General features: G+C 43.3%; 1 protein-coding gene across 1 annotated transcript in view; it reads right to left on the reverse strand.

Moving 5' to 3' along the window:
• Window positions 1-3,102: 3,102 nt before the first annotated feature.
• The window catches only part of LOC139552076 (allograft inflammatory factor 1-like), a 44,010-nt gene continuing 21,049 nt past the window's right edge, over window positions 3,103-26,063 (reverse strand). The window contains exons 3-6 of the mRNA XM_071363474.1: window positions 23,960-24,026; window positions 22,008-22,049; window positions 21,426-21,588; window positions 3,103-4,012 (exon numbers count right to left, since the gene is read on the reverse strand). Coding sequence (XP_071219575.1) covers window positions 3,925-4,012; window positions 21,426-21,588; window positions 22,008-22,049; window positions 23,960-24,026 — 360 coding nt within the window. The 3' untranslated portion in view covers window positions 3,103-3,924. The remainder of the gene's footprint in view (window positions 4,013-21,425; window positions 21,589-22,007; window positions 22,050-23,959; window positions 24,027-26,063) is intronic.

Here is a 26,063-nt window from a genome sequence, read left to right on the forward strand (position 1 = left end):
ATAATTATTTAACCTGTCTCCCCTTTTTCATCTACATTTATTGAAGTGGATTGAACAAGTGACATAAATAAGAGATCACAGCTTTCACCTGGATTCACCTGGTCAGTCTATGTCATGGAAAGAGCAGGTGTCCTTAATGTTTTCTACACCCAGTGTACGTGTGAGGCAGTCTTTTCACTGTTCGGAGGAGGAGAGGAGGATCTTTAATCTCAATGCTCTATTCCATCATGCCTAATCGATGTTGTGCTTTGAAGCTCATTAGGACCGACCCAGGATTAGAGACCTCAGAGAGAGAAAAAAGAACGAGTAGAAAGAGAGAAAAGAGAGAGAGAGGGGTTGAAGAGGGAGGGGTGCTGTTGAATGCCTGGATGGATAGAAAGAACCAATAGAAAGAGCAAAGATAACGAGAGGAGGGAGGGGGGTTGTTGGGAGCGCCGGGTGTTACATGATCACCTAACAGCAGGGTACCTGCCACAGGGAATCAGACCAGGCTACAACCAGACAGACAGCATTGATGTTTTAAATGGTTTGAAGTGTTTCTCTAGTCTGTCTAGACTGGGTCAATCAGCGAAGACCTGTGGCGAAACGCTGCTGAAAAAATAGCAGTAGTAGCAATAGACAGTTACCTATGTTATCAATCAGGCTCCGACTCTCACACAGGCCTATATCATGCAGCTATAAAATGTAGCTGTTGGAGACGCACCTTTTGGAGAATAGATACGGATACTAGCTTATCAACTTTTCCCATTGGATGGCGGTCAGAGAACATGTACAAAGTGAAGCACTTAACACGAGCACCAGGGCTAGAGTCAGCCTGTCGAGTAGTAGGGCATTTTGTTTGAGTGAATGCCAGATGCCAGTCCTAACTTGTGACTCAGTAGGACTTTGTCCGCTGTCGTTGAACAGGCCTCTGGCATTAGTGACAGGTCTTCACATGGAGCACTGATGATTGTTTTAATTACACAAGTGCTTACTGTGCTTATTGTCCCATCAGATTCCCTCCGTAGTGTGCTGTGCTCATTAGTGTATTCCCTCCGTATCGCCTCTAATCTTCCTCCCCGCCATCTCCCCTTCCCCAGCAGGACGTTACTTTCCTAGCACTCCCACACAAACAAATACACACACTGACACAAAAGATAGTAAGGCTTCGGGGTTTGTGTGTTTTACAAACCAGTGAACAGTTGGAGAACTCTGTCGCCATGCTTTTGTGAACATGTGGAAAGTGTCCATGTCGAGAAGAGATTTGTTTGCAATGTGCATGTTAAATTTGACTAAGTGGCTGAGCAACTAGGCCTATTGACACATTTAGCTGTGTGTGTGTGTGTGTGAAATGGGTTTATAGCCCTTTGTACTTCCATGTGTCTTTGCTGGTAGCTGTGAAAAGGGCTCAGTGTTGTTGCCTGATGTTTTATACATGCCGAAAGGCTCTATAGCCTGAGGTATCTGCGTCTCTATTTCCTCTACTGTATGTGTTATAATCAGACACTGGCAGTGGGCTTCCACCATGGAGCACCAGCTCATTCCCTTAAGGCAATGCATAACATATGAAATACACATGTATACATGTGTGGAACAGCATTATAGTGCCTGTGATTAAAATGTCTCTACATGAATTACTGTAACATGGAATTTAAATCATAAAGTACACTGTAAATGGGATTCAATTAGGTCTATGGTTTAAAATGAAGCAATAACTGTATATCAAAATGGGTTGAAACACAGTGCCTTAGAATAAACCACATCCACGTACATGATCATGTTTATGTGGATTAAAACACCCTGTGACATAGTGGAATCCTCTCTGTTTCTAGAAGTTACAGCATTAAACCTCTATATCCGTCCGTCTACAGAGCTGGAAAAACTGCAAAGCTGGTTTCAGTGTTTGATTGAACAGTTTCTTCACTCTGTCAAACAACTACTCATGCAACAAACTACTCAATAACAAATACGCCGGTGTAACATAAATAACTTTAATTCCTTTGGTGTTTGCAAAACAAAAAATGTGCATTGTCCGGGTGGTTATATGAAAATACCACTAAAAGACCTCGACCCAACACGCTGGGAATAAAAATACATAACTGACGTTCTATTAAAAAATGTCAAGCTAATGAATTCAAATACTACGGTTACTATTATGTCCCATGTTAAGTGTGAGTTCGAGGAAAAAAAACGACAGATAGAAAAGCAGCGCGGAGGCACAGATTAGAGAATTTACGTGACAAACAAATGAACCCGGCCTGAGATGGGGAATGACTGAGAAGTAAGAAGAGGAAGAAGTACAGAATAAGACGAGATGAAAAAAAAAGAACAAGATAATAGCAAAACATAGCAAGATGGAGATAATACCGTTTTGAAATGGGACAGGCGCATCTCACTTTACAAAGACGAGATAGAAATTCGGGAAGTCAAGAGGTGCCACTATGGAGGCTAGGATAGTCAGGCCGGGAAATGTGGGACACTGGCATGAGCTGCGTATCTAATATCACTTCATAGATGTATTCAGATCTCCAGTCATTCAATGCAGTATCTGATAGCCTAGACCTAGGGGTACATTACCAAACAAGAAACACCTTACCCTAATATACACATGAATAAACACCTTTAAAACTATCTTACAATAACCTACAACACAACTTAATGGTCTGGTTCAGGAGGGAGAATAAAGGCCAACTCTAAACCTCCTCTACTCTTCTCTCTGACTTCTATCCACGTGCTACTTTAGGCACTTGGAAAGAATGTGATTTAATCATAATTCATACTAACATGCTGAGAATCTTCTGTGTGTGCACGTACCTCGAAACCAATCTTTCGTGAATCCTAAACTCAACTCATGAGAACCCATTCACCCCGCACCTTCAGGTTGAGAAAGTCGGTGTCGATCTACAACACCGGATCTAGAGTCATATGATACTCTGACCCTTAACCTAATGCCCCCCCCCCCCGACCCCCTTCCTAATCCTAATCCCAACTACAGTAACCCATCTCTAGTCTGAAAGAACGGGGTTGGACCATAATCTCGCAATCCTGACCTAGTGAGACAATGACCAAGCAGAGTCTGCATGGCACTAATCCAACATGTGGGATGATGTTGACAACTGTGTGTAAAGGTGTTAAAAAATAACTGTGCTCTTTTTATTACATGTGCTTTAAAATCACCAGCATGCTACTTTAACGCCATTAAAAATATAATATCTGAAAGAGGAACTGGAACATTTGGTGGTGGTGGGGGGGGGAGTGAAATAGGGGAGAGGGAGGAGTGGAAAATAAGATAAAGGATTTGGGTTAGTTTCCCTAAAACGGGTCACGGCTAACAAGCAGTTTCCCCAAACCTCTAACTACAACTACACTGAATTCATTACATCTGTAAAACGGTTAAATGCTACATTGAAATCATGATAAAACAGGCCTAATGATAAATTCACTAGCATCCATACACAGATTGCTTCATAACATGTGAGTTGTTGACACACAATCTTCTCATTAACACATACATACAAAACGGTCACCTCTGTTAGTTTGATCCCCAGCAAACACAACAACAATTTGCTCATATTCACAAAACGACTCAATTACACAGTTATCGCCAGGGGGTTACAAGTGATCACACTAATTAAAAATACTTATTTCTCATCGCCATAATCAATATAAATATATACAGGTATGTACTGGTCATAAAAAAAGCTAATCTGCCTTAACATCTTCACAGCAAATATATATAGTTAAGAGATTGCGCCTCCCTCTTTTTTCCCACATGTTTTGAACAGAGGAGGAACCCCTCCCCCCCTTCTGGGACGCGTGTGCGTCCTGAGGTGGGGAGTTGATAAGGCTATGTACACAAGTCCCTGGCTGAGTGCAGGGGCCTAGGATGGGGAAATGGTCGAGGTCGGGTCCCTCTGAATTCTAGAGGCTCTGGATGTCCTGGGTCTATGGCAGGCTGGCTATGTCCCGTTTGGGTGGAGGCCCGTCAGGCTTACAGCTGGCCCCATTAGCCTTGTCCTCGAAGATCATCACCCTGGGGGGGGGGGAAAAGAGAGAGAGAGAGAGAGAGAGAGAGAGAGAGAGAGAGAGAGAGAGAGAGAGAGAGAGGTCAGTGGTGGACTGCAAAACAAACTCAAAGCTATGGCAGTCTCCCACATATACAATTATCTGAAAGTTCACTCAGTTGAGCAGTGCATTTCAAGGACAGATTCAAGCACTAAGACCAGGGAGGATTTTCCAATGGTTTGCAAAGAAGGGCACCTATTGGTAGATGGGTAAAAAAACAAAACAGACATCGAATATCCCTTTGAGCATGGTGCAGTTATTAATTGCACCTTGGATGGTGTATCAATACACCCAGTCACTACAAAAGATACACGTGCCCTTCCTAACTCAGTTGCCGGAGAAGAAGGAAACCGCTCAGGGATTTCAACATGATGCCAGTGGTGATTTTAAAACAATTACAGAGTTTATTGGCTGTAATATGAGATAACTGAGAATGAATCACCAACACTGTAGTTACTCCACAATACTAACATAGGCCTAAATGACAGAGCGAAAAGAATGAAGCCTGTACAGAATGAAAATATTCCAAAACATGTATCATGTATATTGTTTGCAACAAGGCACTAATGCAGTGGTCACCAACCAATTGATCGTGATCGACCTTCAAGGCATTCCAAGTCGATCACAAAACATTTCAGTTGAAAAGCCAACGATAAAGGCTTGCGCTCCTTTCTTTCCCCGTGTTATGCTGTTGCAGTAGGTGCACTTTATTCAGAAGCCCTGCGGACCGGGAGATCTGTGGCTAAATCGAGAGCGCCTCCTGCGCTGGCCAATCGGATACCTCAAAATCACTGTGCCTACAGCTTCCAAGACCTAGGCCACAGCAAAGTTTGATACTAGCCTACGTGAAATTTCATGACTTTTAAAACCATGACCAGTACGAGATTGTCAAAGAATACAGCAAAAAGCTGCTGTTTTTATGAGTGAGTTCATGTTTTTATTAAGCACAGTCAACAGTTCTTATTCAACACTATTAGAAAACAAATGCATTTCTCCCTACTTCTAGTCGCGTTGCCTCTGCAATGAATAAGTAGTCAAGTGTATCGATAGGCCTGTGTTTTTATTATTATTAGCAGCTCATCGTGTATATTTTAACTTAGAGGAATATTTCACTTTCTCTGGTCCCAGGAACAACATGAATTTGTGCATGACTGAGGCGGACACGGTGCGACTCGAGTTTCGCCATCAGGTGGAAGACGGTGTCCCCTCTCTCTGGTCAGTCTCAACTGATGAAAGTAAGGAAAGAGCAGGGAACATGAGAGGCGGACCCTCTGCTGCTCTCTCCCTCCTTCCGCATAGAGTGATGCCGTGTTCAAAACAACTGGGAACTCGGAAAATCTCAGACTTCTGACTTCAGTGCGTTAAAGACAACCGGGACTCCAAGTTGGAAACTCCGGTATGTTTCTAGACCACCGACTTTCCGACCTGAAGATCACTGACGCTATGATTTGACCTAGCCCCCCCCAGAGTTCTCAGTTGTCTTGAAAGCACCATTACCATCAGATGCAGGCAGCCTACAACCAGTCCAGTAAAATAATAAAGCTAATTAGTGCATTTTATTTCAATTGATGCTCAGCTGTTCATTGTAAGTGCAACACCAACTGATCTATTTGGTTATTAAAGCTCGAGTTTTGCAATATACACTGAACAAAAATATAAACACAACATGCAACAAATTGAAACATTTTACATATAAGAAAATCAGTCAATTAAAGAAAAATCATTAGGCCCTAATCTATGGATTTCACTTGACTGGGAATACAGATATGCATCTGTTGGTCACAGATACCTTAAAAAAAAAAGTAGGGGCGTGGATCAGAAAACCAGTCAGTATCTGGTGTGACCACCATTTGCCTCATGCAGCGCAACACATGCAGCGCAACACAATCGGGCTGCTGATTGTGGCCTGTGGAATATTGTCCCACTCCTCTTCAATGGCTGTGCAAAGTTGCTAGATATTGGTGGGAACTGGAACACGCTGTCATACACAATCGATCCAGTGCATCCCAAACATGCTCAATCGGTAACATCTGGTGAGTGAGCATGCAGGCCATGAAAGAACTGGGACATTTTCAGCTCCGGGAATTGTGTACAGATCCTTGCGACATGGGGCCGTGCATTATCATGCTGAAACATAAGGTGATGGCGGTGGATGAATGGCACGAAAATGGGCCTCAGGATTTTGTCACGGTATCTCGGTGCTTTCAAATGGCCATTGTTAAAATGCAATTGCGTTCATTGTCCGTAGCTTATGCCTGCCCATACGATAATCCCACCGCCATCTTGGTGCACTCTGTTCACAACGTTGACATCAGCAAACCGCTCACCCCACACGACGCCATTCATGCTGTCTGCACGCTACAGTTGAAACCGGGATTCATCCATTAAGAGTACACTTCTCCAGCATTCCAGTGTCCATCGAAGGTAAGCATTTGCCCACTGAAGTTGGTTACGACGCCGAACTGCAGTCAGGTCAAGACCCTTTTTAGGACGACGAGCAAGCAGATGAGCTTCCCTGAGATGGCTTCTGACAGTTTGTGCAGAAATTCTTCGGCTGTGCAAACCCACAGTTTCATCAGCTGTCCAGGTGGCTGGTCTCAGACGATCCTGCAGGCGAATAAGCCAGATGTGGTTGTCCTGGGCTGGTGTGGTTACACGTGATCTAGGGTTGTGAGGCCGGTTGGAAGTACTGCCAAATTCTCTAAAACGACATTGGAGGCAGCTTATGGTAGAGAAATTAACATAAAATTATCTGGCAACAGCTCCTGTAGTTAGCATGCCATATGCATGCTTCCTCAAAACTTGAGACATCTGTGACATTGTGTTCCGTAACAAAACGGCACATTTTTAAATGGCCTTTTATTGTCCACCGCACAAGGTGCACCTGTGTAATGATCATGTTGTTTAATCAGCTTCTTGATATGCCACACCTGTCAGGTGGATGGATTATCTTGGCAAAGGAGAAATGCTCACTAACAGGGATGTAAACAAATTTGTGCACAAAATTTGAAGGAAATAAGCTTTTAGTGCGTATGGAACATTTCTGGAATATTTTATTCAGCTCATGAAACATGGGACCAACACTTTACATGTTGCATTTATATTTTTTGTTCAGTGTAATATGATCCGAGAAGAACGATATTGTCAGGCCAGGAATATAGCCAATATGCTGTGATAATGTATTAGGCCTACTGCACAAACCCCATTCCTACATAACTGTTTTTATTAGGTTAATGATTAAAAGAAAATATGAGCGGTAGATCTAGGCTTGCTTTTTGACTGCGAAGTGATCTTGACTCAGAAAAAATGTTGGTAACTAAAATAACACTGCAAAAAAAGTCAAGGGGTGTTGTAACGAGTGCGCTGAGAGTCGGGAAGCAAGTTCAAGGAACGTTTTAATAAATAAACGCAACTAAATACAAAAACAAGACACACAAACAACGCACAGACATGACACTGGAACAGAAACAATAACGCCTGGGGAAGGAACCAAAGGGAGTGACTTATATAGGGAAGGTAATCAGGTAGGTGATGGAGTCCAGGTGAGTCTGAAGAGCATCATAACGAGCAGCGTGGTGACCTAGAGGCCAGAGAGGGAGCACACGTGACAGGTGTGAATACTGTAGCTGCTAAAAAGTGAAGAGTTTGTTTCCAAAACTCTATATCCACCAATTTTTCACATTTGTGTTTTTTTCAACAGAAATGATTGCTTATGGGCACCTTCGTGTGTAAAATATTACTGTAAAATCCATTAATTCATAGATTTTAGCCGTGTATGAAAATGTTTTTTTTGTTTGTTCGTATCCTGTAAATCTGACTGTGATATGTGGTTGTCTCACCTAGCTATCTTAAGATGAATGCCCTTACTGTAAGTCTCTCTGGATAAGAGCATCTGATAAATGGTTAAAATACAGATCTCATATTGCTCTATTGAATAATAGTTTAAAAAAATATATATATTTTGGTATAATTTGAACAGTTCTTTATTACAAATGTAGTTATTTGTTACATTTGACTGTGTAAAACCTAGCAGTACTACTCATTACTCTGAGTGTGAGGTGGATCTATAGCATTTAGCTAAAAAACATGATTATTTGTCTAAATAAAACCATTAAGCGATAGATTGGTCTGTCTGTGATTGAACAACCCCGTGTCATGATTAGATAGTGGGAAAAAATACACCAATCTCTTTCATAATTTCTTTCAACAATAAAAACTCATTTCCAACATTCCTGAAAATGAATATATAGCGTATTGTGATTAAACTCTAAGTACATTGCACAACAAGGTCATTTGGGGTGTCCAGCTGTAGAACATAAAAAGTAGAGGATGTTTTAAGCAGCAGCAGCAGAGACAATTAATCCCCTCCTGGATCAAGACCCATGTTGCCCATATTTTTTTGTGCGTAAAGAAATTAAATACTGTGTGTGTGTGTGAGTGCGCAAGTGTGTCTATGCATGAGAGTGAGTGAGTTAGGGCTGATCCCATTTAGTCTACTGGTCGATTGTTCGGTTGATAGGCTGTTGGTCAACCAAGATTTTTTTTATCAAGCTGTGCCAAATACCCTACATGAACAAAAGTCTGTGGACACCTGCTCGTCCAACATCTCATTCCAAAATCATGGGCATTAATATGGAGTTGGTCCCCCCCTTTGCTGCAATAACAGCCTCCACTCTTCTGGGAAGGCTATCCACTAGATGTTGGAACATTGCTGCGGGGACTTGCTTCCATTCAGCCACAAGAGCATTAGTGAGGTCACGCACTTATGTTCGGCGATTAGGCCTGGCTCGCAGTCGGCGTTCCAATTCATCCGAAAGGTGTTCGATGGAGTTGAGGTCAGGGCTCTGTGCAGGCCAGTCAAGTTCTTCCACACTGATCTCGACAATTAATTTCTGTATGGACTTCGCTTTGTGCACGGGGACATTGTCATGCTGGAACAGGAAAGAGCCTTCCCCAAACTGTTGCCGTAAAGTTGGAAGCACAGAGTTGTCTAGAATGTCATTGTAATGCTGTAGCATTAAAATGTCCCTTCATTGGAACTAAGTGGCCTAGCCCAAACCATGAAAAACAGCCCCAGACCATTATTCCTCCTCCATAAAACTTAACATTTGGGCAGGTAGAGTTATCCTGGCATCAGCCAAACCCAGATTCGTCCATCAGACTGCCAGATGGTGATGCGCGATTCATCACTCCAGAGAACGCGTTTCCACTGCTCCCAGAGTCCAATGGCATCGAGCTTTACAGCACTCCAGCCTACGCTTGGCATTGGGTATGGTGATCTTAGGCTTGTGTGCGGCTGCTTGGCCATGCCACGAAGCTCCCGACGAACAGTTCTTGTGCTGACGTTGCTTCCAGAGACAGTTTGGAACTCGGTAGTGAGTGTTGCAATCGAGGACAGATTATTCAGCACTTGGCGGTCCCGTTCTGTGAGCTTGTGTGGCCAACCACTTCGCAGCTGAGCCATTGTTGCTCCTAGACATTTCCACTTCACAATAACAGCACTTACAGTTGACCGAGGCAGCTTTAGCAGGGCAGAAATTTGATGAACTGAATTGTTGGAAAGGTAGCATCCTATGACGGTGCCATGTTGAAAGTCACTGAGCTCTTCAGTAAGGCCATTCTACTGCCCATGTTTGTCTATGGATTGCATGGCTGTGTGCTCGATTTTATACACCTGTCAGCAATGGGTGTGGCTGAAATAGCCAAATCCCTAATTTGAAGGGGTGTCCACATACTTTTGTATATATAGTGTATATAAAATATATATATGGCACACAAGACACCTGTCTGATTCACACCTGTGAGTGGACTAATCCATTGGTGGGGAGGCCACAGGGATGGCACACCAGTATCACCAGAAGTACATTTACTATTAATTACCAGAATTTCTAATCTACAGTGTTTGTTTGGTTATTGCTGACCGCTGGTGTAGCCTATTACCGCCAACTTCAGGAGCAAAACTGCAGCGAAGGCCAGCAGCACCGAGAGGAGGGGGGGTCGGGTCAGAACAGGTTTTTTTCTTCTGGTTTGGCTATATTGATCTCAGACTCCCTCTAGTAATTTGTGTATCAATTTTTAATCGCAGTGCTTAAAGCATCAGACAAGCTCAGTAGCCTACATATAGCTGATTTTATTCAAACATAGGGTGTGTCTATATATGGAAAGATACACGTTTAAAAATGTTGACCAATCGATTGGTTGAAAGAACAGCCGACTCTCGGTCGACCAAGATTATTTTTAGTCGGGGACAGCCATAGAGTGAGTGAATGAGTGAGAGACCGGGAGAGAGGGAGAGAACGTTCACATGTGTATGCTATTGCAGGATTTGGGCCATGCACAAAGGGATGGGGTTTGGGGAACATGCTTGGCAATCCTTCCAAGACTGCCTCTATTCTATTCCCAGTGCCTGGGAACTGAGAGCTGGGCAGGATTTAAGATGGCTGCAGTGCCGTGTCCATTCAGTGTCCCACACTAACGAGAGTCCCTAACGACAGTCACTAATGACACAGTCCCTAACGAGCAGTCAGGCCAGAGGGGGCGATCAAAACAGGACGCCCTGCTGAGTTTAACAGGGGGCTTATGTCCCCAACCAGGACATACTGATCTAAATAGATATGGAGTAGAGAGAGAGGGAGGGAAAGTAGTAGTTCAAGTAGTTCAAGTAGTTCAAATGTATTTGCAGAAAGAGCTATATTTGTGTCCTCTGGTACATCCTAATGCCTTGATTCCATCTGAAATGCACAGCAAAATTTGAATACTTTATCGACTTTACTTCCCAGATTGGAAAAATGTATTGCCACAATGTTTATTCTTCAAATTATGTATTTTATTTAAACAGACACATTTATTAAATTAAAGGTTTTGTTTTTCCAGGTTTCCGTTTTTCAGGCTATATACAGTGGGGAGAACAAGTATTTGATACACTGCCGATTTTGCAGGTTTTCCTACTTACAAAGCATGTAGAGGTCTGTCATTTTTATCATAGGTACACTTCAACTGTGAGAGACGGAATCTAAAACAAAAATCCAGAAAATCACATTGTATGATTTTTAAGTAATTAATTTGCATTTTATTGCATGACATAAGTATTTGATCACCTACCAACCAGTAAGAATTCCGGCTCTCACAGACCTGTTAGTTTTTCTTTAAGAAGCCCTCCTGTTCTCCACTCATTACCTGTATTAACTGCACCTGTTTGAACTCGTTACCTGTATAAAAGACACCTGTCCACACACTCAATCAAACAGACTCCAACCTCTCCACAATGGCCAAGACCAGAGAGTTGTGTAAGGACATCAGGGATAAATTGTAGACGTGTACAAGGCTGGGATGGGCTACAGGACAATAGCCAAGCAGCTTGGTGAGAAGGCAACAACTGTTGGCACAATTATTAGAAAATGGAAGAAGTTCAAGATGACGGTCAATCACCCTCGGTCTGGGGCTCCATGCAAGATCTCACCTCGTGGGGCATCAATGATCATGAGGAATGTGAGGGATCAGCCCAGAACTACACGGCAGGACCTGGTCAATGACCTGAAGAAAGCTGGGACCACAGTCTCAAAGAAAACCATTAGTAACACACTACGCCGTCATGGATTAAAATCCTGCAGCGCACGCAAGGTCCCCCTGCTCAAGCCAGCGCATGTCCAGGCCCGTCTGAAGTTTGCCAATGACCATCTGGATGATCCAGAGGAGGAATGGGAGAAGGTCATGTGGTCTGATGAGACAAAAATAGAGCTTTTTGCTCTAAACTCCACTCGCCGTGTTTGGAGGAATAGAAGGATGAGTACAACCCCAAGAACACCATCCCAACCGTGAAGCATGGAGGTGGAAACATCATTCTTTGGGGATGCTTTTCTGCAAAGGGGACAGGACGACTGCACCGTATTGAGGGGAGGATGGATGGGGCCATGTATCGCGAGATCTTGACCAACAACCTCCTTCCCTCAGTAAGAGCATTGAAGATGGGTCGTGGCTGGGTCTTCCAGCATGACAACGACCCGAAACACACAGCCAGGGCAACTAAGGAGTGGCTCCGTAAGAAGCATCTCAAGGTCCTGGAGTGGCCTAGCCAGTCTCCAGACCTGAACCCAATAGAAAATCATTGGAGGGGGCCGAAAGTCCGTATTGCCCAGCGACAGCCCCGAAACCTGAAGGATCTGGAGAAGGTCTGTATGGAGGAGTGGGCCAAAATCCCTGCTGCAGTGTGTGCAAACCTGGTCAAGAACTACAGGAAACGTATGATCTCTGTAATTGCAAACTAAGGTTTCTGTACCAAATATTCAGTTCTGCTTTTCTGATGTATCAAATACTTATGTCATGCAATAAAATGCAAATTAATTAATTAAAAATCATACAATGTGATTTTCTGGATTTTTGTTTTAGATTCCTTCTCTCACAGTTGAAGTGTACCTATGATAAAAATTACAGACCACTACATGCTTTGTAAGTAGGAAAACCTGCAAAATTGTCAGTGTATCAAATACTTGTTCTCCCCACTGTATATATATATATACATACATACATACAGTTGAAGTCGGAAGTTTACATGCACCTTAGCCAAAAACATTTAAACTCAGTTTCTCATAATTCCTGACATTTAATCCTAGTATAACTTCCCTGTCTTAGATCAGTTTGGGTCACCACATTATTTTAAGAATGTGAAATGTCAGAATAATAGCAGAGAGAATGATTTATTTTAGCTTTTATTTCTTTCATCATATTCCCAGTGGGTCAGAAGTTTACATACACTCAATTAGTGATTGGTAGCATTGCCTTTAAGTTGTTTCACTTGGGTCAAACGTTTCAGGTAGCCTTCCACAAGCTTCCCACAATAAATTGGGGGAATTTTGGCCCATTCCTCCTGACAAAGCTGGTGTAACTGAGTCAGCTTTGTATGCCTCCTTGCTCACCCATGCTTTTTCAGGTCTGCCCACAAATTTTCTATGGGATTGAGGTCAGGGCTTTGTGATGGCCACTCCAATACCTTGACTTTGTTGTCCTTAAGCCATTTTGCCACAAGTATGCTTGGGGTCATTGTCCATTGGAAGACCCATTTGCGACCAAGCTTTAACTTCCTAACTGATGTCTTGAGATGTTGCTTCAATATATCCACATAATTTTCTTTCCTCATGATGCCATCTATTTTTTGAAGTGCACCAGTCCCTCCTGCAGCAAAGCACCCCCACAACATGATGCTGCAACCCACGTACTTCACGGTTGGGATGGTGTTCTTCGGCTTGCAAGCATACCCCCTTTTCCTCCAAACATAAATGGTCATTATGACCAAACAGTTCTATTTTCGTTTCATCAGACCAGAGGACATTTCTCCAAAAAGTACGATCTTTGTCCCCATGTCCATTTGCAAACCGTAGTCTGGCTTTTTTATGGTGGTTTTGGAGCAGTGGCTTCTTTCTTGCTGAGCGGCCTTTCAGGTTATGTTGATATAAGACTCGTTTTACTGTGGATATAGATACTTTTGTACCTGTTTCCTCCAGCATCTTCACAAGGTCCATTGCTGTTGTTCTGGGATTGATTTGCACTTTTCGCACAAAAGTACGTTCATCTCTAGGAGACAGAATGTGTCGACATTGGCCGTGTGGTCCAATGGTGTTTATACTCGCGTACTATTGTTTGTACAGATGAACGTGGTACCTTCAGGCGTTTGGAAATTGCTCCCAAGGTTGAACCAGACTTGTGGAGGTCTACAATTATTTTCTGAGGTCTTGGCTGATTTCTTTTGATTTTCCCATGATGTCAAGCAAAGAGGCACAGAGTTTGAAGGTAGGCCTTGAAATACATCCACAGGTACACCTCCAATTGACTCAAATGATGTCAATTAGCCTATCAGAAGCTTCTAAAGCCATGACATCATTTTCTGGAATTTTCCAAGCTGTTTAAAGGCACAGTCAACTTAGTGTATGTAAACTTCTGACCCACTGGAATTGTGATACAGTGAATTATAAGTGCAATAACCTGTCTGTAAACAATTGTTGGAAAAATTTCTTGTGTCATGCACAAAGTAGATGTCCTAATCGACTTGCCAAAACTATAGTTTGTTAACAAGAAATGTGTGGAGTGGTTGAAAAACTAGTTTTAATGACTCCAACCTAAGTGCATGTAAACTTCTGACTTCAACTGTATATCCAGTCAAAAGTTTGGACACACCTACTCATTCAAGGGTTTTTCTTCATTTTTTACTATTTTCTAGCCAAAAAAGACAAATCAAAATATATTTTATATTCTTCAAAGTAGCCACCCTTTGCCTTGATGACAGCTTTGCACACTCTTGGCATTGTCTCAGTGTCCCCCCGTCCCCAGTGAAAATTGCTCCCCTGATCATCGCTAACGGTCACACACAGGGGCATTCTCGTGACCTCATTCACAAAGTTGCAGGAAATACGAATCACTGATGCATTCTGTTCATGTCTTATGATAAACTTGGGCAAATTAATTCATGTTCAATACATTTAGTCAATTCCCTGCTAAGGTCAATACATTTTTGAATATTGTTGAATTCCGTTTTAATGCCTGGAGTCCGTGAGGGCCTAATTATCATATTTGGATCAGAATAAAAGTTCTCCATTGCCCATTGTTCCTGCAGTAATGATTCACCATCTTCATCGAATGTTTTCATAATGTATCTGCACTGCAGAAAAGCCTAGGCCTACCTGTAGCCTGTGCAAAATAGGGAGCCAAATGAACGTCTCTCTCACGGATGCGATTGGTTAGGCTTCACTGACGAGACGTCACTAATTTTAGCGTCACTGTCTGGCAAACCCCGACATCCTAGGAAAGGTATACTTGTCCCAATATGATTCCACAGACATAAATATAACCACGTTGCATGATTTATGAATGGGCAAAGGGATACAGGAAATAGACTTTATTCCAGTCAGATCGACACCTTTTATAAACTAGTCAACACTTGCTGTTCAGTTGTCATCAACGCACAGTAAATAGCCTACTATGCGTCATGACTCTGCGTGGCTGGCAATGTGAAACACGCAAAAGAAAATCAATTAACGTGTCAGAAAACAATAATTAGGCTAAGTCGTGGATTTCGACTCATCGTTACAACTTACACATGGTCTCTCCCTCCATGTAAAGAAAATTGACTGTTACCAGAGATCTGTATATGAATTAGGGCTGGGCGATATGGCCAAAATATCATATCATGGTGTTTTTCAAATTTGACGGTATTTTAAGTTTTTGATTAATAAAAGTTCTACATTTGCGTTATGAGTAGTGCGTGACCCTAGGGTGGCAACACATATACAGTGGGGCAAAAAAGTATTTAGTCAGCCACCAATTGTGCAAGTTCTCCCACTTAAAAAGATGAGAGAGGCCTGTAATTCTCATCATAGGTACACTTCAACTATGACAGACAAAACGAGAAAAAGAAATCCAGAAAATCACATTGTAGGATTCTTAATGAATTTATTTGCAAATTATGGTGGAAAATAAGTATTTGGTCAATAACAAAAGTTTAGGCAAGAGTGAAACCTCTCACTTTGCCTCATCCTCGTTGCTGCGTTTCCCTGTCATCGCTCACTTTGTGACTGACTGACAGGCAACTGTCCTATCAATAGATCGCTAGAAGATGCATATCGTTCATTCTTGCGGGAGAGGGCTCAACGGACTAGCGAATTGAAACTTTTACATGAAAAGAAGCCTAGTTAATATGAAGTGGTAAAATATAGCCAGATGAAAATGAGCCTGTAACCGGCTGATTAGCAGACAGCCGGCACTAATGGAAAACACAGAGAGAGTGAGAGCGAGATTGGGATAGAGAGAATGACAGGCACCACAAGGGAATGAGAGAAAACTATAGATTGAGACAATATGAATATGACCGATAGGAGTGCAAATAAAAAGGGGAGGGAGGTGAAAGATTGAAAGTGAAACACTGGAGAAGGAGGAATAAAATAGACGGATGGAGAGACCCAGAAAGGCATTGAGAGAATGAAGGAGGAAGACAGATAGTAAAACAAACAAAGAAAAAACAAAGGAGACAGACAAAGGGAGTGACGTGTATAGAAAACGAGAGAGAGAGAGCTGACGGCCTCTATTCAGAGCGAGGCGTCTTTACTTTCCTTTTTTGGTTAACCTCAGCAAAGCTCCTATAAGCTCATAAGGAGTGTTGATCCCAATGGAGGCCAAACCGCCTCCACGGCAACTCCACTGCTGGCGAACGTTTCCCTGGCAACCACTTCCCACTCTGTTCCTGACTACATTACCAATGGTTCCACTGGATGGCTTTTAAATGGCTACTGTAGCAGCGTGTTCGAGGGGATCAGCCTGAGCAAGGCCCTGAACAGATTTGCTCACCTTAAATCATGTAATGAGTAGTTATTTTGGATGCATGATGATTTGTAGATCAGTGATTCTGCACATAGCCTTGGTACGTATGCCTGTAGATTCCCTTATGACAATGCAGCGAGCCACAGTCAGCCGTCAGGCACAGTCACACAACAGTTTCACTAAAATACTCAGGATTATCTAATTGGCTGGCTGGGCTCCGTGAGGAAAGAGAGGGATTCCTCCTCTCACCGTGTGGTGGTTCACACGCTAAACCTGCTAAGCCCATCACACTGACCTGAACTCACTCTGGGGACAAGACAGAACCATCCACAGTTATTCATTAACTACTAGGCCTAACCTCTGGTCAGCCTACAGATAACTACCAAAACTATGGAAAAACTGGAGTAAATGAGAGATACAAAGTACTGTATATTAAAAGCAGGTGCTTCCAAACAGGTGTGGTTCCTGAGTTAATTAAACATCTCATCATACATAGTGTCATGTATAAAAATGCTGGGCAGGCCATTATTTTCGCTACCTTGGCTATGCCTCCATAGGTTGACAATGCTCCCATCCACACACTCCATAGCATGCTGGGTTTGGATGACCCAACTGCTGTGTTGCAAGCATTGGGTCACTTAGTTGGGTTGATGTCTTTAAAAATTGCTGGTTTATTGAGAGATGACACAATGGGACATATCAGAAGACTGGAGGAGTGGCTTAGTAGGGACATGGTTTTCAGATAGTTATTTTTGGCTACCCGTGAGTAAATGTTATTACGGTTCATCTGTTCTGTTGTGTTGTGTTGTTATCACATGTTAAGGTTGGACACTGACATTTTTGTAGCTTTAATGAGGCTTACACAAGTTTACGAGTTCCCCAAGAGCCTATGCACATTTTGGATATGTAAATAAGAGCACTATATAGTAGATTGACATCAGCTAGTGATTTTGCTGTTCGTTACTTGTCTTGTTGGCTGAAGAAAAGTAAAATGTTCAAAGTGCACATCAGAATTCGTTAAGGGCCGCACGTAGTTGCATCCTCGACTTGCATGTTCTGTTAATATGAATGATCATATTCCAAATGTGATTTCGGTCATTCTGAGCACCGTGGGTGGATGCCCTTATCAGGTTACTCACCCAATGCATATGGGTCCTGCACATTTCTCAAATGTCCGAGAAATAAAAATGTTGCCGGTCAAATGTCTGGCGCCACATTTTGCTAACGGAAACCCTGGCGTGTGTGTGTGTGTGCATAAAGCCAAATGTGTGTTTAGTCTACTCTGGCACTCAAATGGCCAAACCAGGAAACAATAGGCCTGGACTTGGCCCCAGAACCCCCCCGGCCGTTAGTAGTACCCGACCCAAATTATTTCCCTGTAATTGCAACAAAACCAATTGTTCCTTTGCCAAGAAACTCTGAATAACAGTTTACTAACTATATAATAGCTTCTGTTTTCTGTCCTCAAACCCCTCACTCTCTCTCTCTCCAACTCCCCCTCTTTCTCCCTCTCCGTCCCAGGAGAGAAACGGAACACTATAATACAACAAGAGTGCAGTTGAAGATCGCTGTGGCCAACTTGGATGACGTCCAATCAAATTCACACATTAAAAGGCTGGAGTGGGAGAAAGGTTTTTGAAGGGGGGGGGTCTCAAATCACTCAGACAGAGAATAAAAGGTAGCAACATTTACTCTGGCCTTTTCTCAATTGGATTTGCTCAACTCCTGTATCCTCCCTCGCCTCCTTTTGAAAAAGGTCAAAGTAAGTAAGTAGTGTAATCGAGGAGAGGCGGCAGGGACGGGGAACGAGTGGAGGAGTCTCATTGTATCAAATGAGACTCCTCCACTCACGCGTCATCAGGCAAATTACGTTTACAAGTGTGGATCCCAAAATAAATGTGTAAAGTGATTAAAAACAAATTAAGTTAGTTGTGAAAGACATTTTATCGATAAAACGTTAAGTAGCATACTGTTTTTAAACGTGTGCTCATCTGACAAAACAAAAGCTGATTCAAAGGGCATGTGGCAGATTCTAAAACTCTTCCGGGAAGGACTCAGGTAGGATACATATGACTATCCTCGATGTAAGGTGGCTATCGAGGAGGGCAGGACAAGTCTTCCGTTCGCCTACTAACAAATGGAAATCTCCTCGAACACTCCACAACTTGTCGGTTTCCGGGTCATGGAGGAGAGTGTGGAGGACAGACTTTTTCCCAAATGAGAAAAGGCCTCTGTCTTTTTCTCTCGCTAGGCTCACCACCTCTACTGATGAAGGATAGAGAGAGTGAGGGAGAGAGCGAGAGAGAAAGATTTGGAGTGAGAGAGAGAGATTAACAAAGAAAGAGTGGAAGGAGCAGTGGAGAAAAGTTGTTTCTGCCTGATGATGAGTGTATTTGGGATTATGAGGAGACTTGTCTGGCTAAGCATCTGCCGGGCCAGTTTAGTCCAGTTAGAGCTGAAATGCAATAGCAAACACACACTGACTAGACCCGCAGATATCTGCCCAAACCCAACCCAGGCTTGTGAGCAAAACTGTAAACAGCCAAGAAACACAAGTACAACCTCACTTCAGTAGACTTTCGTTTTGAGTAAATTAGACCAACTTTTATGCCTGTGCCCAGCACTTCTACAAATTCATATTTTACTCAGCTCTTCAGGTGTGCACAGCCCCCAGCGAAGCACTGTTGAAGCCCGAGGTGAAATAGGCTATATCGGATTCGTAGTTCTTTGACTTTATGTGATTAATTTACCAGCTATGAAACAAAACTGAGGAAATACATTGAAAACAGCTACTGCAGCATTTATTTTACTATAAACGTGATTACACTTGACTATTTTTATTCCCAAATGCGAGTGAAATGCTCGCATTGTGGAGCCCTGACCACCCGCCAACGTGGCTGGTGAATAGACATCTTACCCGCCAATGCCAAAAATCTACCCGCATTTGGCAGGTGTTAATTTTAGGCCCTGCTTACACAAGTAACCCTGTCCAAAACACCTGCTGACTGGCTTTCGAAAGACCATTCCTGTCTCAACTCAGAGATGTTTCCCGTGACAGTGTTTTTTTATATATAAGTGTTGCCCTTAAATGAATGGTGGTTTAGGACAGGGCAAAGTCTTAGACTGTACTGAGGGATGTCTGTTTTATGCTCCTCCCACCATGAATACCATGGCGATAAACGCTGGTGCCATGTGGCGAGTGATGATGTCATCACCTGTCATCCCAAACCCTGCTGAAAGATAACAACTGGCTGACACAGCGGAGGGTGAATTCCCACACACACAGCAAAAGCCAACCAACGTCCCATGAGACCTACAGTTGAAGTCGGAAGTTTACATAAACTTAGGTTGGAGTCATTAAAACTCGTTTTTCAACCACTCCACACATTTCTTGTTAACAAACTATAGTTTTGTCAAGTCGGTTAGGACATCTATTTTGTGCATGACACAAGTAGTTTTTTCAACAATTGTTTACAGACAGATTATTTCACTTATAATTCACTGTATCACAATTCCAGTGGGTCAGAAGTTTACATACACTAAGTTGACAGTGCCTTTAAACAGCTTGGAAAATTCAAGAAAATGATGTCATGGCTTTAGAAGCTTCTGATAGGCTAATTGACATTATTTGAGTCAATTGGAGGTGTACCTGTGGATGTATTTCAAGGCCTACCTTCAAACTCAGTGCCTCTTTGCTTGACATCATGGTAAAATCAAAAGAATTCAGCCAAGACCTCCACAAGTCTGGTTCATCCTTGGAAGCAATTTCCAAGCGCCTGAAGGTACCACGTTTATCTGTGGTAAACGATAGTACGCAAGTATAAACACCATGGGACCACGCAGGCGTCATACCGCTCAGGAATGAGATGCGTTCTGTCTCCTAGAGATGAACGTACTTTGGTGCGAAAAGTGCAAATCAATCCCAGAACAACAGCAAAGGACCTTGTGAAGATGCTGGAGGAAACAGGTACAAAAGTATCTATATCCACAGTAAAACGAGTCTTATATCGACATAACCTGAAAGGCCGCTCAGCAAGAAAGAAGCCACTGCTCCAAAACCACCATAAAAAAAGCCAGAATACGGTTTGCAAATGCACATGGGGACAAAGATCGTACTTTTTGGAGAAATGTCCTCTGGTCTGATGAAACATAAATAGAACTGTTTGGCCATAATGACCATCGTTATGTTTGGAGGAAAAGGGGGAGGCTTGCAAGCCGAAGAACACCATCCCAACCGTGAAGCACGGAGGTGGCAGCATCATGTTGCGGGGGTGCTTTGCTGCAGGAGGGACTGATGCACTTCACAAAATAGATGGCATCATGAGACAGGAAAAGTATGTGGATATATTGAAGCAACATCTCAAGACATCAGTCAGGAAGTTAAAGCTTGGTCGCAAATGGGTCTTCCAAATGGACAATGACCCCAAGCATGCTTCCAAAGTTGTGGCAAAATGGCTTAAGGACAACAAAGTCAAGGTATAGGAGTGGCCATCACAAAGCCCTGACCTCCATCCTATAGAAAAATTGTGGTCAGAACTGAAAAAGTGTTTGCGAGCAAGGAGGTCCACAAACCTGACTCAGTTACACCAGCTCTGTCAGGAGGAATGGGCCAAAATTCACCCAACTTATTGTGGGAAGCTTGTGGAAGGCTACCCAAAACGTTTGACCCAAGTGAAACAATTTAAAGGCAATGCTACCAAATACTAATTGAGTGTATGTAAACTTCTGACCCACTGGGAATGTGATGAAAGAAATAAAAGCTGAAATAAATCATTCTCTCTGCTATTATTCTGACATTTCACATTCTTAAAATAAAGTGGTGATCCTAACTGACCTAAGACAGGGAATTTTTACTCGGATTAAATGTCAGGAATGGTGAAAAACTGAATTTAAATGTATTTGGCTAAGGTGTATGTAAACTTCCGACTTCAACTGTGTGTAACGATGCACGTGGTCAGTCACACACCCACCCAGAGATACCAATGAAACATGACGCAACACAATGTACATATGTTGGCGACAAGCGCCGCATACACCAATCCAATACCTCCCCCCCCCGAGACACACAGCGCACTCACAGCTTGAGGACGGCCGAGCGCTTGCCCAGCATCATCTTGACGAAGTCTCTGTAGTTGATACTGTCGCTGACGCCTTCGGTCACCTCGGAGATCATCTTCTTCATCTCCAGGTGGGTCTTCGGAACGCCCAGCTTCTCCATCATCCTCTTCATCCCCATCATATCTGCAGGGGGACGCCCACACAGGAGGAGAATGGTTAACAAGCACACACACACACCCCCCCACTGGAGAACGACAGACACACACACACACCACACGCACACCCCTGCAACACAACACACCTTATCTGACACCTGTTTTCAAGGCCAGTAGGCCAAATACAGTATCACCTTTCTAGTTAGACGCAATAGTGACACATGAAACCCTCATAGACCTCTGGTTAATCCCATACCCACAACACACGGAGGTCTTAACTACTGCTCAGTGATCACACACACACACACACACACACACACACACACACACACACACACACACACACACACACACACACACACACACACACACACACACACACACACAAAGCACCGCAGTTGTGTATCACTGTTGAGCATCAGGCTGCTTGTCGTTTCCACTACTCACCGATCTCTCCTTGGTCATTCAGGTCAAACTCTGCATATTTGTCTGCAAAACAAATCGACACACAACCGCATGGTTAGCTTGCATGGTTAGCTTGCATGGTTAACACACAGCAGACTAAATAAGGAGGGTGGAGGTGTCTCAATGTAACACCGAATAAAGTTAAAGGCCCTTTAATAACACACCCAAACACAACGCATTAGGGAGAGTAGAAGAAAAAAAACACTTTGCTTAACACACACACACACACCACACCCACACACAGCTGGTCATAGCAGGTGTGTCTCGCAATGGCAGGCTAGGGTCAGACAGGCCAACGAGGAAAAAATATGGTCCTGGCCTTATGGCAATGAACAGATCCTCTCATTTGGCCTGGCCTACAGTTCACGCATTAGCCTAATACTTCATCAGTCAGTAGCCAACTGCCCAGTGCCACTCCAATGATATGTCTTGTTGTGGAGATAAAAACAGCTCTCTCTGGAACTCTCTCTCTGGAACTCTGTAGTTAGTCAGGTTTCTGGATTAGGCCTAGCTGTTTCCCCTGTCACAATGGAGCCTCTGTGTGTGTGTTTGTGTGTGATGCCTTGAGTTGTGGAACTTTGTCACCGTGTAGGGAGGGGGGTGAGGGGGCAGTCGGGGGACAATGCTGACCCTGTTTGTGAACTCTGAGGAGAGGGCCCCTCTTCCGCCTCCCACCTACACGCTGCTCTGTGAGTGGGCCTCTTGTCCTGAAGCGCTCTGTCAATCAACCATCCATCCGTCCACACACTGATAGTCTCAAAAACACAAGTGGCTTCTTCCTCCTCTCCGATATTCCTCGTGTCTTCAAAGTGAGTGAAATATCTTGGAGGCCTTCTCTCTCTTCCTCCTCTTCCTCCTCTTCCGTGTGCCCTTCTATTTACACCAGGCCTTCGCTGTGAGCGTAAAGGGCAAGGACGGACAATCACACATTGTCTCGCTCTCTCCTTCCCTCCCTCTCTTCTCTCCATGGTTAGGAGTTTGCTCTGACAGACGTATTTGTGTGATACACACATCAACCCCTGGAGCCTCTGGGGCGTGGGGCTGTCGGCTTGAGGCCTCAGCTGAGACCGTGTGGGACGCTACATGAAAGCCTCCTGTCGTTCTTTCCCAAAACAATAACGTCTTGTGTCCTTGCTCTTTGCTCATTCTCACCCGCTCTCGAACGGGAACAATACCTTCAAGCATTCGCTGTTATAAGAAATAAATATAGCTTCAGGGCTCTATCTAGTTCTCCTATAGGCCAGAGGAGGCTGGTGGGAGGAGCTAAAGGAGGACGGGCTCATTGTAATGAATGGAATCGATGGAACGGAGTCAAACATGTTGTTTCAATGTGCTTGATGTGTTCGATACCATTCCATTTGTTCCATTCCAGCCATTACAACGAGCCCGTCCTCTTATAGTTCATCCCACCAGCCTCCTCTGCTATAGGCCTATGTTTATAATCTCAGGATTTGCAAGTAAAATACACACACAGAACACTACTGCAACTCTCACTCTCAGACCAGACCTGTCCGTGAATGATGACACACACACACCAGGGTTCTCCCCAGGTATTTTTTAACAAGGTGCTGCTGCTGGGGGGGCTAATCTGGTCCTGGTTTCAGTGTCATTCTACTCTCTAAAACCACCTGTTCCCCCAGAGCCCTAGAATTACAATAACAACCAGAGGAGAGGAGGAGCAGCCACATTCCTGCTGTCTGGACCGCTGTGGAACCCCCTGGCCTCACAACCCACTTAGAAATCAGGTCAGAACACACAGACACACTAAAAAAACAGACACAAAATACAAACACATTGACATATGGCACACACACCCCCACAGGAAACCCACAGACACAACTTACTCACACCCCTCTTTGATTCAGACCAAAATTGGGACAGCGATACATCTTACATTCCAGGCCGGGAAGGTCATTCCTGGCAGAATGACTTACTTTTAAAGGAATCTAGTTTTTCTGGGAGGTCCTCCTCATCCCGGTATTTCTGGTCTTCCATGTATTCCTGAGGAGAGAGGAAAAGGGGAGAAACTGAATCCGAGAGCCCATCAGAGAAACAGGTCTAACATGGTATCAGATTCACAACATTTAACCATCATGGCTACATCTCAATTATCACTCCTTCCTCCCACGTGTGCACTTGTTCACTTCCCTTCACTGAAAGGGAATGACTATCACATGCCTCCACCAATCCAATGCTTTTTCGATTGGTGGGAAGTAGTGAACGAGTGTAAACTTCAGGTGCAATAAAACATTACTGGGACGCACCCATGTCATTTACACTCTTCAATGCAGAGGTTACAGTATCTACAGTTGAAGTCGAAAGTTTACATACACTTAGGTTGAAGTCATGGAAACTCGTTTTTCAACCACTCTACAAATTTCTTGATAACAAGCTATAGTTTTGGCAAGTCGGTTAGGACATCTACTTTGTGCATGACATAGGTCATTTTTCCAACAATTGTTTACAGACAGATTATTTCACTTAAAAATTCACTGTATCACAATTCCAGTGGGTCAGAAGTTTACATACACTAAGTTGACTGTGCCTTCAAACAGATTGGAGAATTCCAGAAAATTATGTCATAGCTTTAGAAGCTTCTGATAGGCTAATTGACATCATTTGAGTCATTTGGAGGTGTACCTGTGGATGTATTTCAATGCCTACCTTCAAACTCAGTGCATCTATGCTTGACATCATGGGAAAATCAGAAGAAATCAGCCAAGACCTCAGAAAATAATTGTAAACCTCCACAAGTCTGGTTCATCCTTGGGAGCAATTTCCAAACGCCTGAAGGTACCACATTCATCTGTACAAACAATAGTACGCAAGTATAAACACCATGGGACCACGCAGGCGTCATACCGCTCAGGAAGGAGATGCGTTCTGTCTCCTAGATATGAACGTACTTTGGTGCGAAAAGTGCAAATCAATCCCAGAACAACAGCAAAGGACCTTGTGAAGATGCTGGAGGAAACAGATACAAACGTATTAATAGCCACAGTAAAACATGTCCTATATCGACATAACCTGAAAGGCCACTCAGCAAGGAAGAAAACACTGCTCCAAAACCGCCATAAAAAAAGCCAGACTACGGTTTGCAACTGCACATGGGGAAAAATATTGTACGTTTTGGAGAAATGTCCTCTGGTCTGATGAAACATAAATAGAACTGTTTGGCCATAATGACCATCGTTATGTTTGGAGGAAAAGGGGGAGGCTTGCAAGCCAAAGAACACCATCCCAACCGTGAAGCACGGGGGTGGCAGCATCATGTTGTGGGGGTGCTTTGCTGCAGGAGGGACTGGTGCACTTCACAAAATAGATGGCATCATGAGGAAAGAAAATTATGTGGATATATTGAAGCAACATCTCAAGACATCAGTCAGGAAGTTAAAGCTTGGTTGCAAATGGATCTTCCAAATGGACAATGACCCCAAGCATGCTTCCAAAGTTGTGGCAAAATGGATTAAGGACAACAAAGTCAAGGTATTGGAGTGGCCATCACAAAGTCCTGACCTCAATCCTATAGAATGTTTGGGCAGAACGGAAATAGAGTGTGTAAGCAAGGAGGCCTACAAACCTGACTCAGTTACACCAGCTTTGTCCGGAGGAATGGGCCAAAATTCACCCAACTTATTGTGGGAAGCGTGTGGAAGACTACCCAAAATGTTAAACATTGTTAAACAATTTAAAGGCAATGCTACCAAATACTAACTGATGTTTAGCAGATGTGTAAATATTTAGCAGATGTTATTGCGTTTGTAGCGAAATGCTTGTGCAGTAGTATCTAACAATTCACAACAATAAACACAAATCTAAAAGTAAAAGATTTAAGAAAAATATTAATATTAGATCGAGCAATGTCGGAGTGGCATTGACTAAAATACAGTAGAATATAATACAGTATATACATATGAGATGAATAAAGCAGTATGTAAACATTATTCAAGTGACTAGTGTTCCATTATTAATGTGGTCAGTGATTCCAAGTCTATGTATATAGGGCAGCAGCCTCTAAGGGACAGGGTTGTATAACTG

This window comes from Salvelinus alpinus, chromosome 24, assembly GCF_045679555.1.
Source record: "Salvelinus alpinus chromosome 24, SLU_Salpinus.1, whole genome shotgun sequence".
Classification (NCBI taxonomy): Eukaryota; Metazoa; Chordata; class Actinopteri; order Salmoniformes; family Salmonidae; genus Salvelinus; species Salvelinus alpinus.